The sequence below is a fragment of the Dioscorea cayenensis genome, chromosome 15 (assembly GCF_009730915.1).
Source record: "Dioscorea cayenensis subsp. rotundata cultivar TDr96_F1 chromosome 15, TDr96_F1_v2_PseudoChromosome.rev07_lg8_w22 25.fasta, whole genome shotgun sequence".
NCBI classification, from domain to species: Eukaryota; Viridiplantae; Streptophyta; class Magnoliopsida; order Dioscoreales; family Dioscoreaceae; genus Dioscorea; species Dioscorea cayenensis.
In genome coordinates this window covers 15,499,389-15,513,204 of record NC_052485.1, presented here as the reverse complement: position 1 = coordinate 15,513,204, position 13,816 = coordinate 15,499,389, and the positions used below count along the sequence as shown (strand labels likewise).

Here is a 13,816-nt window from a genome sequence, read left to right as displayed (position 1 = left end):
CCGTGTGGATTCTCTATTTCTCTTGTTTCTCGGCCGGCTGTGAGCAGTGCTGCTATAGTATATGCTACAATATTGCTACAGTGCTCTGCTACAGTATTTGACCTGAATAGCTTTCCAATTCCATACTTTTATCGGGGTAACGCAAACGGGAACACGTTCACATCATAGATCACTTGCTTCTTCAATAGTGTACACGTTGTTGGAGCTCTTGTTCTATGTGCATAAGTCGGAATGCTCAAATGTGACTGCCTTTGTACCCCTCCAAATGGATGTGCCCACTCGAATACGAGGAGGTTGGCACACACTCTAGCATCTCACACTTGACCTATGTCTTCGCGTTTGAACCTTAGCAAGATTTCCTCCAAAATTGGTGCATTATGATCCACATTGGCTTATTTCCTTCATACTCGGCCTCACAATCCTACCTGCATAAATGTAACATAAAAACACACATATTAGTATAAAAACCCGAGAAATGTAATGCTCAACATAAGGAATAAATGCTTCGCATTCCTATCGCACAAGCACTTAACAATAAGTACCAAACTCTTCTAGTACTCTTCTCTTTGTCCCACAAAGAGTAGAAGATTTAACTTAATACACATGGACTATGATATTCAAAACTAATTATAATGGCATCACAAGATTTATATGAACATCAAAATAAATGCCTACTAAATAAGTATGTATAATACAAATGAAATGCCCTAATACAAGTATCCTCATTGGTATTCGAGGGCATAATCCTAACACTGACATCGTCATTCCTTATGAAGAAGGTTGGTAGGTGAGCTTCTATCGAGGCATATCCTATACCGGACAAGGGAATCTTTAGACGATGAGTAGAAGACTTTCCACAAGACCATCGACACGACTACTGAGGGGGTTTGTCTATGGATTCATTGCTTTTACGTTCTATTTCTTTGACTGTACTTAGCTCCATGGAGAGCTAAACCCCTAGTGGGTACTTGGGTATTTGTGAACCCTAGGATGTATTTGTTTCATTGAATCTTCTTATTATGCTTTCAATTAATTGATGTTTATTGTGAGTTCCAACCTTGAATGCTTGATTGTATGAACATTTCCCCTAGAGTGACACTAGGATTGAGAGTTCTTGTTGGTAACCTTGTGAGTGAGTGACTCACCATGAGTGTTAAACAAAGCTAGGTTGGAGAGGATTGAGAGGGTGAGTCGAGAGGTACAAGAGCGTCCCCTTTCGCCTTTGACGTGACAAATTCTACCTCCGTTCCTCGAGTTCTTTGGGGCCATAATAGAGTGAATTGTCTAAGAAATGACCCTCAGCTGGGGCTTCGTTGAGCGTGCAACGGAGTGAAGAGTTGAGATGATCTTAGTATCTAGGGCTTAATTGTGGTTAGGGACCTTCCACCTGGACCAAAGGGTTAGGTCTATAATTAGGAAGACATTTATCACTTGGAATCCCTAGAGCTCATTGCAACTCTATTCGAGTGCGAGGTTGAGAGGTTATTTAATCTCTTCTCCGGGACATGTATATAGTTAGGCATAGTTGACCTTAGATTTGGGACTATGTATTTAAGGATTTCCATGACTCACCATTGCAGTGATTAGGAAGCATAATAGAGGGTTCTTGCACTTGAAACGATTGTCCTAGGCGGAGCATTATCCGAGTACCCTATCTTTATCTATTGCCTTACCTCCCTCTTTACTCGTACTCTCTTACTTGTTGTTTTTACCTTTGAGAATTGAATCATTATCACACTTATCACTACTGATCTTACACATAGCTAAGAAGTGGATTAAGTGTTTTTATTCCCTATTCCCTGTGGATTTGATACCCGCTCATTCGGGATTATTACTTCAACAAACCCATGCACTAGCGGGATATACGCAAGGGAATCTTGTCAATACTCGTTGAAGGTCATACAGAAACACATTCACAAGTGGAAGAAGGAGAGAATGACTATGAACATGAGGTAAACAATGTTGGGGAGATTGACAGGTTGAAGGAGAGCAAGTTGCGCCCATCACTTGATGAGCCACCTGATCTAGAGCTTAAAACCCTACCAGCACATTTGGAGTATGACTTTTTGATTAAAAACTCTAAACTCCCAATGATTGTGGCTTTAAACTTGTCTGTGGATTGATAAACACCTAAATGTACGTATTTTATATGTATTAATCTTGTATTATTTGTGTATATCTTGATGAATTGATGCCTGTTTGAGTATAAATTTGTTCTTTTGGTGTTGCAGATCATAAATGTGCCGAATGTAGCTCAAAAATGCAAATTGGATGAATTCGACACCAAAAACGGCATTTTTGGGGTCCTAGCACTGTAGCGTACTGTAGCTGATCACTATTCATGCTGCAGGCATTTGGCTGTGAGCTTCATGGGCTCCATGCGCCCGCATGGGTGGCCGTGAGGGTTGCTGGAATTTCACAACCCTCGGGTACTGTAGTAAAAACAATGTAGCATAAAACTGTAGTACAACACTGTAGCGGAGTACTGTAGCACCGGCATGTTTTCTGGGCATTTGGCTGTGAGCTCCACGGGCTCCATTCGCCCGCATGGATGCCCGCATGGACTGACGGGATATAAATAAAACTGATTTTTCTAGGGCAAGGGAGAGGTTTTTTGGAGAGCTTTTGGTGTCCAGTTTTCTCTTGGGCCTCTTAGGCCGCCGCACCACTCTTCCCGCCGGCGATCTACTACGCAAGACATCACCAAGAGGGAGGCAAGCTTTGGAGGAGAAGATTGGGTGAAGATCCTAGGCATCCAAGGCATCATTTGAGGGGAGATCTCTTCAAATCTTCAAGATCTTCACCATCTAGGGGATCTAAAGCTAGAGGGAGTAGTTCTTACTTCTTTTTCTTCTTTATTTGTTCCTTGGATTTGTATGAGTGGTCTTCTTTCATGAGGCACTAACTTATTTGTGATTTGGATATGATGAACTCTAGGGTTGATTGTTTTGTAATTTGGATGATCATCTTTATTGATGTATTGTTGGATGTTGTATTTCTTTTTATGGAATCTTGTAGTTTGTGGTTCAAGTCCCATGTACTTTGATGTGTTGATTTGCATGAGAACTCAGTATTTCAACTTCTAGGTTGTACTTGGTTGCGTGACCATCGACCTTGTACTAGACACACTTGGCTTGGAAGGGATCCATGTACAAATACACCGTGACCATCGGGTATTTTGTACCCCTCCGACGAATTAGGGTTGGACCTAGTTTGAGTATCGACCCACGATTAGAGATTTCCCGAGTGTAATGCAATCATACGAGGATTTGGGTGGAAGCGATTCTGACCCAATACTTGTATGGGATTAGGGTTCAATTGCCATGACCATCGGGTTGAGCTAATTTAGGATTCTCTTGGCCAAACTACCATCTCGCATTTCATCCTAAATTCAGGACCTAATGACAACCCTAGGGGGATTCGTTGTCCAAATCACTCCCTTCACTGCTTTGATTCTCCCTTGAGTTCAGTATTGTGTGTAGTAGTACCCCGGATTTCATTGTAGTTAATTCTTTCTCTTTTTATAATTACTATTCATCTTTCGGAGTGTTAGGCTAGGAAATAGACGAAAGGGAAGTAATAGTAGCTCCTTGGGCCCAGGGAATACGACCCTCTCGTGCTCGCACGAGAGGTATTACTTGACGACTCCGTGCACTTGCGGATCGCTCACCATGGATCAAAAGGGCAAGCTTGTTAGCATGTTGAAAAGGCATAAGTCGGCTATTGCATGGAAGATTTCAGACATTAAAGGCATAAATCCATGATTTTGCACTCTTAAAAACCTAATGGAAGATGACTACAAATCTGTGATCCAACCTCAGTGAAGATTAAATCCAAACATGAAGAAAGTTGTCAATGCGTAGGTGGTAAAGCACCTAGATGATGGGATCATCTATCCCATATCTGATAGTACATAGGTAAGCCCAACACAAGTGGTTCCAAAAAAAGGGGGGATGACAGTTGTAAAAAATGAAAAGAATGAATTGATTCCAACCAGGACAGTCACAGTATGGCAAGTTTGCATTGATTATAGAAGACTAAACGATGCCACTCGAAAAGATCATTTCTCATTGCCATTTATCGATCAGATATTAGAACAACCACTAGGGAATCAATTTTATTTTTTCCTTGATGGCATGTCGGGATACTTTCAAATCCCCATAGCTCCAAAACATTGGGAGAAGAGCATATTTACTTGCCCTTATGGTACTTTTGCTAACAGAAGAATGCCTTTCGGGTTATGTAAAGCACCAGCGACATTCCAGCGCTGCATGAGGCCATTTTTTATGATCTTTTGGAAGACATTACGGAGGTGTTCATGGATGATTTTTCAATATTTTGAAACTCTTTTGATATATGCTTAAAGAATTTATAGAGAGTGTTAGTTAGATGTGAAGGAACGAACCTCATCCTCAACAGGGAGAAGTGTCACTTTATGGTCCAAGAAGGCATTATCCTTGGACATAAGATTTTCCAAACAGGTATGGAGGTGGATAAGGCAAAGATTGAGGCCATCAAAAAGCTTCCTCCATCTACAAATGTGAAAGGGATTCGCAGTTTCTTGGGGCATGCAGGTTTTTACAGAAGGTTTATTAAGGACTTTTCGAAGATCACATAACCGTTGACCAAACTCCTAGAAAAGGAGCCCCCTTTTGATTTTGGGGATGAATGTCTGAGTACATTCAATTTGTTGAAGGAAAGATTAGTGCAAGTATCAATTTTGACAATACCGGATTGGAATGAACCCTTTGAGCTAATGTGTGATGCAAGTGACTACGCCGTGGGAGCAGTCTTGGGGCAAAGGAAAGATAAACAGTTTCGACCGATCTATTATGCTAGCAAGACTCTCACAAGTGCTCAAGAGAATTATACAACCACCAAGAACAAGGTGGATGCAAAGCCGAGATTGATTTGCTGGATCTTATTGTTACAAGAATTTGATATGGAAATAAAAGTTAAGAGGGGAACCAAAAATGTGGTTGTGAATCATCTTTTAAGATTAGAAGGTTGTGAGGGGCAAGAACCGGCAAGCAAGAAAATTAATGACTTATTCCCTGAAGAACATTTGTATGCAGTACAGGAATCAGAGTCAGAGGATACTCCATGTGTTTTGAAGATGTGTTTCGAGGGAGGAAGGTTGGAGCATTATTGCGCATTGTCATTCGGGTCCTATTTGGGGGCCATTATGCTTCAAGCCGAACTGCTAAGAAATTTCTGCCCGTTGGTTTCTTTTGGCCGACTTTATTCCAGGATGTTCATCAGTTTGTTCTTCGATGTGACTGTTGTTAGAGGGGTGGAAACCTATCGCGAAGAGATGAGATGCCTCAGAACCCGATGCAGTTTTGTGAGGTGTTTGATATATGGGGAATTGACTTCGTAGAACCATGTCCGAAGTCCAATGGTAATCAATATATTCTTGTGGCAGTTGACTATGTTTCTAAATGTGTGAAAGATCAAGCTCTTACAACTGATGATACACGAATTGTGGTGAAATTTCTGAAGATGTTGTTTACCTGATTCAGGACTCCAAGAATTATCATTAGCGATCGGGGAACCCATTTTTGCAACACAGCTTCTGAAAGTGTTGAAGCGTTATGGAGTGCATCATTGTCTTGCTACCCCCTACCATCTGCAAATGAGTGGACAAGTGGAAGTCACAAACAGGGATCTTAAGAGGATCTTAACTAAATCATTGGAACAAAGAAAGCGGGATTGGTCAGAACGGTTAGATGACGCACTTTAGGCTCATCGAACAGCTTACAAAACTCCAATAAGGACCACTCCCTATAATTTGGTGTATGGAAAATTCTGTTATTTGCCGGTGGAATTAGAGCATAAAGCATATTGGGCAATCAAGGCGATGAATTTTGACTTAAGCAAATCAGGAGAGCAAAGAGTGTTACATCTGAACGAGATAGATAAATGGAGGATGAAAGCATATGAGAATGCAAGGATATACAAAGAAAGAATTCAGAAGTGGCATGACGAGTATATTAAGAATCTAAAAGATTTCAAAGTTGGTGATCTTGTGTTACTATTCAATTCTTGTCTACGGTTATTTCCGGGGAAGCTCAAGTCTAGATGGTTTGACCCATATAGAGTAACCAAAGCTTTACCTCATGGAGCTATTGAGATTACCCATCCAGAGAAGGGTATATTAAAGGTGAATGGACATAGGCTGAAACCATACTACGGAGGGGAAGTTGGTAATGATGACAAGGAAGTATTTTCCCTTCATAATCCCGTGTGAGGTAAGACGAGGTACGTCAAGCTTAGTGACATTAAACAAGTGGTTCTTGGGAGGCAACCCAAGTGTTTACTATTTTCTTAGTTGAATAGTTTAGTGTTTGCATGAATAAAGTGTTAATGTTGATATCTTGAATTTTAGATGCTTTTATTGTGGTTTTTAATGTCATCGTGTGTTTTCATGTGGATTTGGCAAAGTTCTGGTCGCTTGACCTAGTTTCTCATGTTTTTCACTGGTATATTTTGCATAATAGGGCAAGCTCTGAATGTGTAAACATGTACAGGGATTTTCTGCCGAGCCTGCAGAGTTTTTAAGGCATCCAAAGAAAATGCACGGGCATGTGGAATTTCCTTACACCCATGGATTTGTACTGTGAGCTCATCCACAGAAGACACAGGGGCGTAGACGCGCCCCTGTGAGCGACCTTGTGATTTCAGCACGCCCGTGGGTAATTTTTGCAAGGGTGTGCGTTTTCCTGTAGAAGAGCTCTCTCCATCCCGAGAAGATATAGGGGCGTGCATTCGCTCCTGTGAGTTGGGTATATGAAAGTCCACGCCCGTGCGTAATTTCCGCATGGGTGTGCGAAACACTTAGATGATTTTTTCGGTTGGTCAGAGGAGCCACATGGACGTGCGGCTTTCCTTCTGGGTTAGGTGCACGGGCGTGGGTATTTTCCGCACGCCTGTGTGGATGCGTTCAGAGAGGTTGAGTGTTTTCCCGAGAGCACATAGAGAAGTGCGTCTGCCCCTGTAAGTCTCTTATATGAAAGCGCACTGGTGTGGGTTATTTCCGCACAACCGTGTGGATGTGTAGGAATTAGAAGGATGCATTCTCTCTTCATAAATCGCTTAAACCCTATTCATTAGCAGGCCTTCAAACACTCCGGGAATACTCTCTGACATTTTACCGACCTCCCATTGCCGATTTTCGAGTCGATTGTTTTGGTTTCTCGCTGATTTCATGGGTCTTAGCTTCATCTCATTGGTAAACACTTGTTTTATCTTGTCGCCGACTTTCTTTGATTCTATACGATTTTCTTCGATTAAACTTGTGAATGTGTCTCGGTTTCTTGCTAAAATGGTGGTGATATGTTTTTGATGAGCTTTGGTAATGAGAGAGAGGTGTATTCGTGGATTTTGCCACAAGGGCCATGAGGTTTTCACGCCCCGTGAATCCACACTGGCATGTGGGATTTCTACATGGCCATGTGCATTCCTGCAATATTGAGTTACAAATTAATCTAATCAATTTCCCTTCCAATACATGCAGGTATGGCCCCCAGATCAAAGAAGGCAGCTGGTAATCATCCTAGAGAGCCTACTCCAGAGCCAAAAAACATGGAATTTATACTTCCCGAACATCGAACTTAATTTGAGCGACTAGTGAAGCTTAAGTTTGGTTAGACACAAATCAAGGTTGTGAGATTACTTAGGGCAGTGTATAGAGCACATGACATGACAAATGAAGTCGAGGAGTTACTATCGTGGGTAGTTGGCACAAGTTATTGATAATTCGTGGCCCCGCTATCTGCCTACTCATATTAGAGGTGCTCGCTTCATTTGAATTTGACCGCTCTTATGCTCATTTCGATAGCATCTGCGCCATTCAGTTCAGAGCTTTTGGGCAGCATCATAGTATGAGTGTCACGCAGTTCTCCGTTAGGCTTGGTTTATATGATGAGGAGTTCACTGAGACGGAGGAGTACGAGGATCTACCAATTGACATTTCGGGAGGCTTAACTCCATAGAAGGCGTATTAAATACTATGTGGTAAGGGATGATAAAAACCAGTAGTTTCTATAGCCTCATGCCTTTCTCGATCCAGTTACAGATATCTTCACGCCATCCTTAGTAGGTCAATGAACGGTCGCAGTGACAGTACATGAGTCCTAAGCAAGCAGGAACTTCTATATTTATACTCCATGGTACAGAATGAGCCGATTCATTTGGGACACCTTTTAGCGGAGTATCTGAAGCATCAAGGATAGTATCCTTGGGTTGGTGTTATTTTCTCCGGCCCATACATCACTAGACTCATCTTGTGGATGGGTCTACGAGACACGATCAGAGGGGCCGAGAAAATAATATTACCAGCACCCCCCGGGCGATAAACAATGAGACTCATGGGTATGATCAGGAAATATCCGGATGGTGTTTATGTGCTGAACATGCCCCCACCAGAGGGGCCTCAACCAGCTTTAGAGTCACAGCCTGAGGGAGATCAGGCAGAGGCGGTCCCTCCAGTGCACGAGCCCCCACCAATGCGGATATTCTCTCCTACTCGATCTCATGATCAATTTTAGAGGCTCAAGAATGCCATAGGGATACTGCAACAGGAGATCGATGTGGTCCGAGTAGAGGTTGCTAAGGTCCGGGCTACACAGGCCTCACAGTATACAGAGTTCATGGCACTGCGATACGCTACAGCAAATTTTTGAGCAACACGTTGCCTCATCTTTTATTCTGAGATCTCGGACTCCCCCGTCATCTCCGACATCTCCGTCACCTAGTCTAGCACAGGTTGACCCACCATGTACCTCATCACCACCAGCATCTGAAGTAGAGCCAGAGCACGACATCACACTTGACTTTGTTTTCGTCGTTTTTATTACTTTTTACATTTTATTTTGGACATGGATACCCAGAAAGGACTTTCCTTCTTAGTTTATTTTCATTTTATTGCCTCAAGTTGTATTCATTGCTTTATCTTTTATATACTCGAGTTCTTTTTTGTTTTATTGAGCTTCACTGGACCCATCGTGTATGCTTGCTGATGGTCTTATCAACATGGGAATTGAGAACTTATCATGGACACGGCCAAGGTGTTTCGACACTTGGCCGTGTGAGCTTCACAACCTGTTGGAAAATTACTCCCAAGGATTTAACTCCATCAAATGCAATACTAGGTGTCAGGGGAGTATTGTTTTGATTGTTTCTCCCACATTTGTTCTTGATTGATATATATTATGTGTGAGCTTGAATGTGTACATTGGGGACAATGTATAACTTAAGTATGGGGGTAGTTTTATAGTGCACATATCTTTTATACTAGTTTTGATTGATACACATGCTCACATAGCTAATGGCGGTTCACCCTAGTTGCAATGATTGTATTCTTGAGTTTAGGAGAATTTTTAACAATGAATGTTCTCATGCTCTAGTTTTTGCTTGAATTTCTAGGAATTTTTGCCCGATTGACACTTGTTGCACTACTCACTCTTTAAACTCATTTGGATACTCAAGTTTGATGTAAAAGGGACTAGTTATAGTTGTTTCTTTTGTTAATTCTAAAAAAAAGATAGAAAAGAAAGAACAAAATAGTTTTATTGTATAGTTGTGCTTGTTGGGTGGAAAGAGCTACCGCCTTTGAAGTATGAAGCTACTCTCATAAGTCGGATACTAGTTATGCCGTAATGAGAGAAAGAGCTATCTCATAGGATGAGTGAAAGGTACCACTCCGGTAGAAAGAGGTACCACCTCGAAAGTGTAAAAGCCACCTTAGTGGTCATTTTGGAAAGGGCTACCTTAGAGGACGTGTGAAGCTACTACCATCTTTGAAATTGTTGTTATTTTTTGTAGATAAATAAGTCCCTTATACTTAGAACTTGGAGGATTATACCTTGGGTTGACTTGAGTAAATTCACACACTTACACGATTTTGGGTTTGTTGTCCTTTTTGATTCAAGTTTTTAGCTAGAGCATTGATTTTTTTTCGTATTTAGTGTTGAAATTTCTATTACTTGTAGAATGCTCTCTTTGTATGCTTTGGTGAACCTAAGGCCAAGAACTTCCAATATTTCCTTCATCTATTCTTTAATATTTAAAGTTTTGCTTGAGGACAATCAAAAGCTTAAGTGTGGGGAACTTGATAGGTGCTTGTGTGATAAGAATATGAAATGTTCATTCCTTATGATGAGCATTACTTTTCTCTAGTTTTAATGATAACATGTGTGCATTTATGTTACTGATAAGGGTTTGTGCGATAAGAATGCGAAGCGTTATTTTCATATGATGAGCATTACTTTTGTCAGGTTTTAGGGCTAATACGTGTGTATTTATGTACTTTTATGTAGGTTGGGTTGTAAGGCCGATTATTTGCAAAAGAAGCCATTGTAGATCGTTTTACGCATTATTTAAAGGAGATCTTGAGAAGGCTCAAACACGGAGACATGAGTTGGGTTTAGAATGATAGAATGTATGCCAACCTCCTTGTATTCGAGCTAAGGCAATGATTCAGAGTGGCACAAAGGCAGTTATATCCTAGTATTTCAGCTTTTGCATATTTAGCAAGATCTCCACCAACGTGTCAGTTTATTGAAGAACCAAGACGATCTACAATGTGAACGTGTGCCCGTTTATGTTACCACAATGAAAGCATGGATTCGGGAGTATTTCGGGCCGTTATTGTAGCAGGTACTACAGAAAGCACTGTAGCAAATCACGATAGCTGGTACTGTTCACAGCCGGCCAAAGAAGGAGCAAAACAGAGGAGCCACACGGGTGTGTGGAAATTCCACATGCCCATGCGGTAATTCCTTAGGCCCGTGTGGAATATCCATAGGGGCGCGTGGAATGCCGATTCCAACCCTATTTAAGGCTGATTTCAGCCCCAATTTCAACATTCTTTTCTCCATCTTTTCACCAACTTGAGAGAGGGCTGGGGCTAGGGTTTTAACAGGTATTGGCTAGGGATTTGAAGAGGTTCTACAGCTCCGACATCATCATCTTTTTGGAAAAAGGTTGGTAAGGGAGCCTCCGTCAGAATGATTTGATGAGGCGTATCTTATACCGGATAAGGGGATCTTGCGAAGAGAAGAGGACTCTCGACAAGACCATCACCATGACTATCGAAGGGGTTTTCCTATGCATTGATTTCTTTTACATTTGATTTCATTATCGTTTGTATTGTGCTCCATGGAGAGCTAAACCCCTATTGGGTACTTGGGTATTTGTGAACCCTATGATGTATTAGTTTCATTGAATCTTTTTATTATGCTTTCAATTAATTGATGTTATTGTGAGTTAAAATTTTAAATGTTTGATTGTTTGAATACTCCATTAGAGTGACACCAGGGTTGAGAGTTCATGTGGTACCCCTTTTGAGTGAGTGACACAACACGAGAGTTAGACAAAGCCTGATTGGAGAGGGTTGAGATGGTGAGTCGAGAGGTACAGGAGCGCCCTCTTTTTTCCTCTAGTGTGATAGATTCTACCTCTGTTCCTTGAGTTCTTTGCGGCCATAATAGAGCGAATGAGCAAAGGGATGACCCTCCGGTGGGGCTTAGTTGCGAGTGCAACGGAGTGAAGCGTTGAGGTGATTTTAGCATCTAGGGCTTAATTGTGGTTAGGAACCTTTCTTCTGGACCAAGGGTTAGGTCTACAATTAGGAAGAGATTTATCACTTGGAATCCCTAGAGCTTAATGCAATCCTTCTTACGAGTACGAGGTTGAGAGGTTGTTCAACCTCTCCTCTGGGACATTTAGAGGATTAGGCTTTTTAACCCTAGATTCGGGGCTATGTATTAAAGGAAGTCCATGACTCACCATTGCATTAGTTAGGAAGCATAATAGAGAGTTCTTGCACTTGAAACAATTTTCCTAGGCGGATCAATACCCGGGTACCCCATCTTTGTCGATTGCCTTACCTTCTACTTTACTTTTGCTCTCTTTCGGGTTGTTTTACTTTTAAGAATTGAATCTTATCACACATATCACTATTCATCTTTCATATAGTTAAGAAGAAAATTAAGTATTTTTATTCCCTTTTCCCTGTGGATACGATACCCCACTCACCTGGGATTTATTACTTCGACAACTCCGTGCACTTGCGGGGAGCCTTGTCAAGTTTTTGGCGCCATTGCCGGGGAAAAGGAGTTTAGAGATACTTTGCACTTTTGTTTCCTTAGCTATTCCTTTATCCATTCTATTTCACATTTTCTTTTCTATAATCATTCTAATTTGTTTTCTTTCCTTTGTGCAGCTTCAGGTTAATGACCCGAGGAAACCCCTCAGTATTGATTGAAGGAGACCCCGGGATTGAATGAACACTTAGAAGAAAAGGGATAGGTGTTGTGGAAAAACAATCTAATCAAGCTGATTTGGAAGTTGAAGGGTCAGATAATATGACAGAACAGAATGAGGAGCAGAGGACACTCTTTGACTATGCTAGACCCTCACTTTTGGGCACACAATCGAGTATTGTGTGACCCCCAATTACAGCTCAGAATTTCGAGCCAAAGCCGGTATTCATCCACATGTTGCAGCAATTCACATAGTTCAATGGTTTGGCGGATGAGGATCCAAACAGTTACATAGAGAACATTCTCAAGGTGTGTGATATGCTCAAGATAAACGGGGTGACGGATGAAGCCATCAAGTTGAGAGCCTTCCCATTTTCCCTAAAAGGAAGAGGAAAGCAGTGTCCACACTCATTACCTAGAGCTCTGATTACTACATGGGAGGAGATGGTAGAAGCTTTTCTAGCCCATTATTTCGCTCCTGGAAAATCTGCAAAGCTTAGGAATGAGATCTCATCCTTTGTACAGTCAGAATTGGAGTCTCTATTCGAGACATGGGAAATGTTCAAGGAGCTCCTGAGAAAGTGCCCATAACATGGATTCCCGGAGTAAATGATTTTTTAGACTTTTTACAATGGGTTGAATCTGAGTACAAGACAACTCTGGGATGCGGCAGTAGGAGATACCTTAGGTAGCAAGACCCCCGATGAGGCCCGTCAACTTATTAAAGAAATGTGTATAAACAGCTACTAATGGAATGTTAGAGAGAAGAAAAAGTTAGCCAGTCTTCATCAGATATATGCATAAACTTCATTGGCGGCGCAATTGGAAAATTTGAGTAAGAAGTTAGAAGATCTAACTTCAAACAGAGTGGCGGCCGTGAGTACTTGCACCGGGTGTGATGGAGGACATGCTCCCTCCGATTGCCCTATGTCTATTGGTGGTCTCTCTCCGAAAGGCCACATGGAAGCTTGCCGAGCAATACCGAGACCAACCCTAGAGAGCATGTGAAGGCGATCACTTTGAGAAGTGGTCGTGAGGTTGAAGGTAGGCTTCCGGGTGAGAAGCCAAAAAAATACGCACACAAGGTTATAGAGGTTGAAGAGGGAACAAGCAAAGAGAAGGAGGTGGCAACCCCACCTTTCAAGCCGAGAATCCCTTATCCCTCTAGATTGAAGAATGACCAATGGGATGAACTGTACAAGAAGTTCCTGAGTTTGTTCAAGTAACTCCACATCAATATTCCTTTTGTTGAGGCATTAGCTCAAATGCCTAAGTATGCAAAATTCTTGAAAGACTTGTTGACTAACAAGAGAAAGTTGGAGAAGAGTGCTTTAGTGATTTTAGATGCATCTTGCTCGGCGTTGTTCCAAAGGAACATGCCAAACAAGAGAAAAGACCCGGGAAGCTTCATCATTCCGTGTAATATTGGCAATCTAGATGAAGAAATGGCACTGGCGGACTCAGGGGCTAGCATCAACGTCATGCCATATACTTTCTTTCAAAAGCTAGGCTTGGGTGAGCCTAGGCCCACTCGGATGACTTTGAAATTG

The 13,816-nt window shown here is 41.7% G+C and overlaps 1 protein-coding gene and 1 non-coding gene across 2 annotated transcripts; one reads left to right on the top strand and one right to left on the bottom strand.

The window, feature by feature from the left end:
- The first annotated feature begins 5,860 nt into the window (after positions 1 to 5,860).
- On the top strand, positions 5,861 to 7,617 carry LOC120277724. The gene is made up of 2 exons (XM_039284574.1): positions 5,861 to 6,206; positions 7,517 to 7,617. Exons 1-2 carry the CDS (start codon positions 5,861 to 5,863, stop codon positions 7,615 to 7,617), a joined length of 447 nt encoding a protein of 148 aa, XP_039140508.1.
- A 5,141-nt stretch (positions 7,618 to 12,758) lies between these two features.
- Positions 12,759 to 12,865, bottom strand: LOC120278252. Its single transcript, XR_005541594.1, has one exon. It is a non-coding gene; the product is annotated as a small nucleolar RNA R71 (small nucleolar RNA).
- Between the last annotated feature and the right edge of the window lie 951 nt (positions 12,866 to 13,816).

What these genes read in the sequence shown, in the direction of transcription:
- LOC120277724 (XM_039284574.1), top strand. Translation starts at nt 5,861, where the DNA reads ATGAATTTTGACTTAAGCAAATCAGGAGAGCAAAGAGTGTTACATCTG. An exon ending in ATACTACGGAGGGGAAGTTG is followed by an intron (nt 6,207 to 7,516) that starts GTAATGATGACA and finishes CAATACATGCAG; the next exon opens with GTATGGCCCCCAGATCAAAG.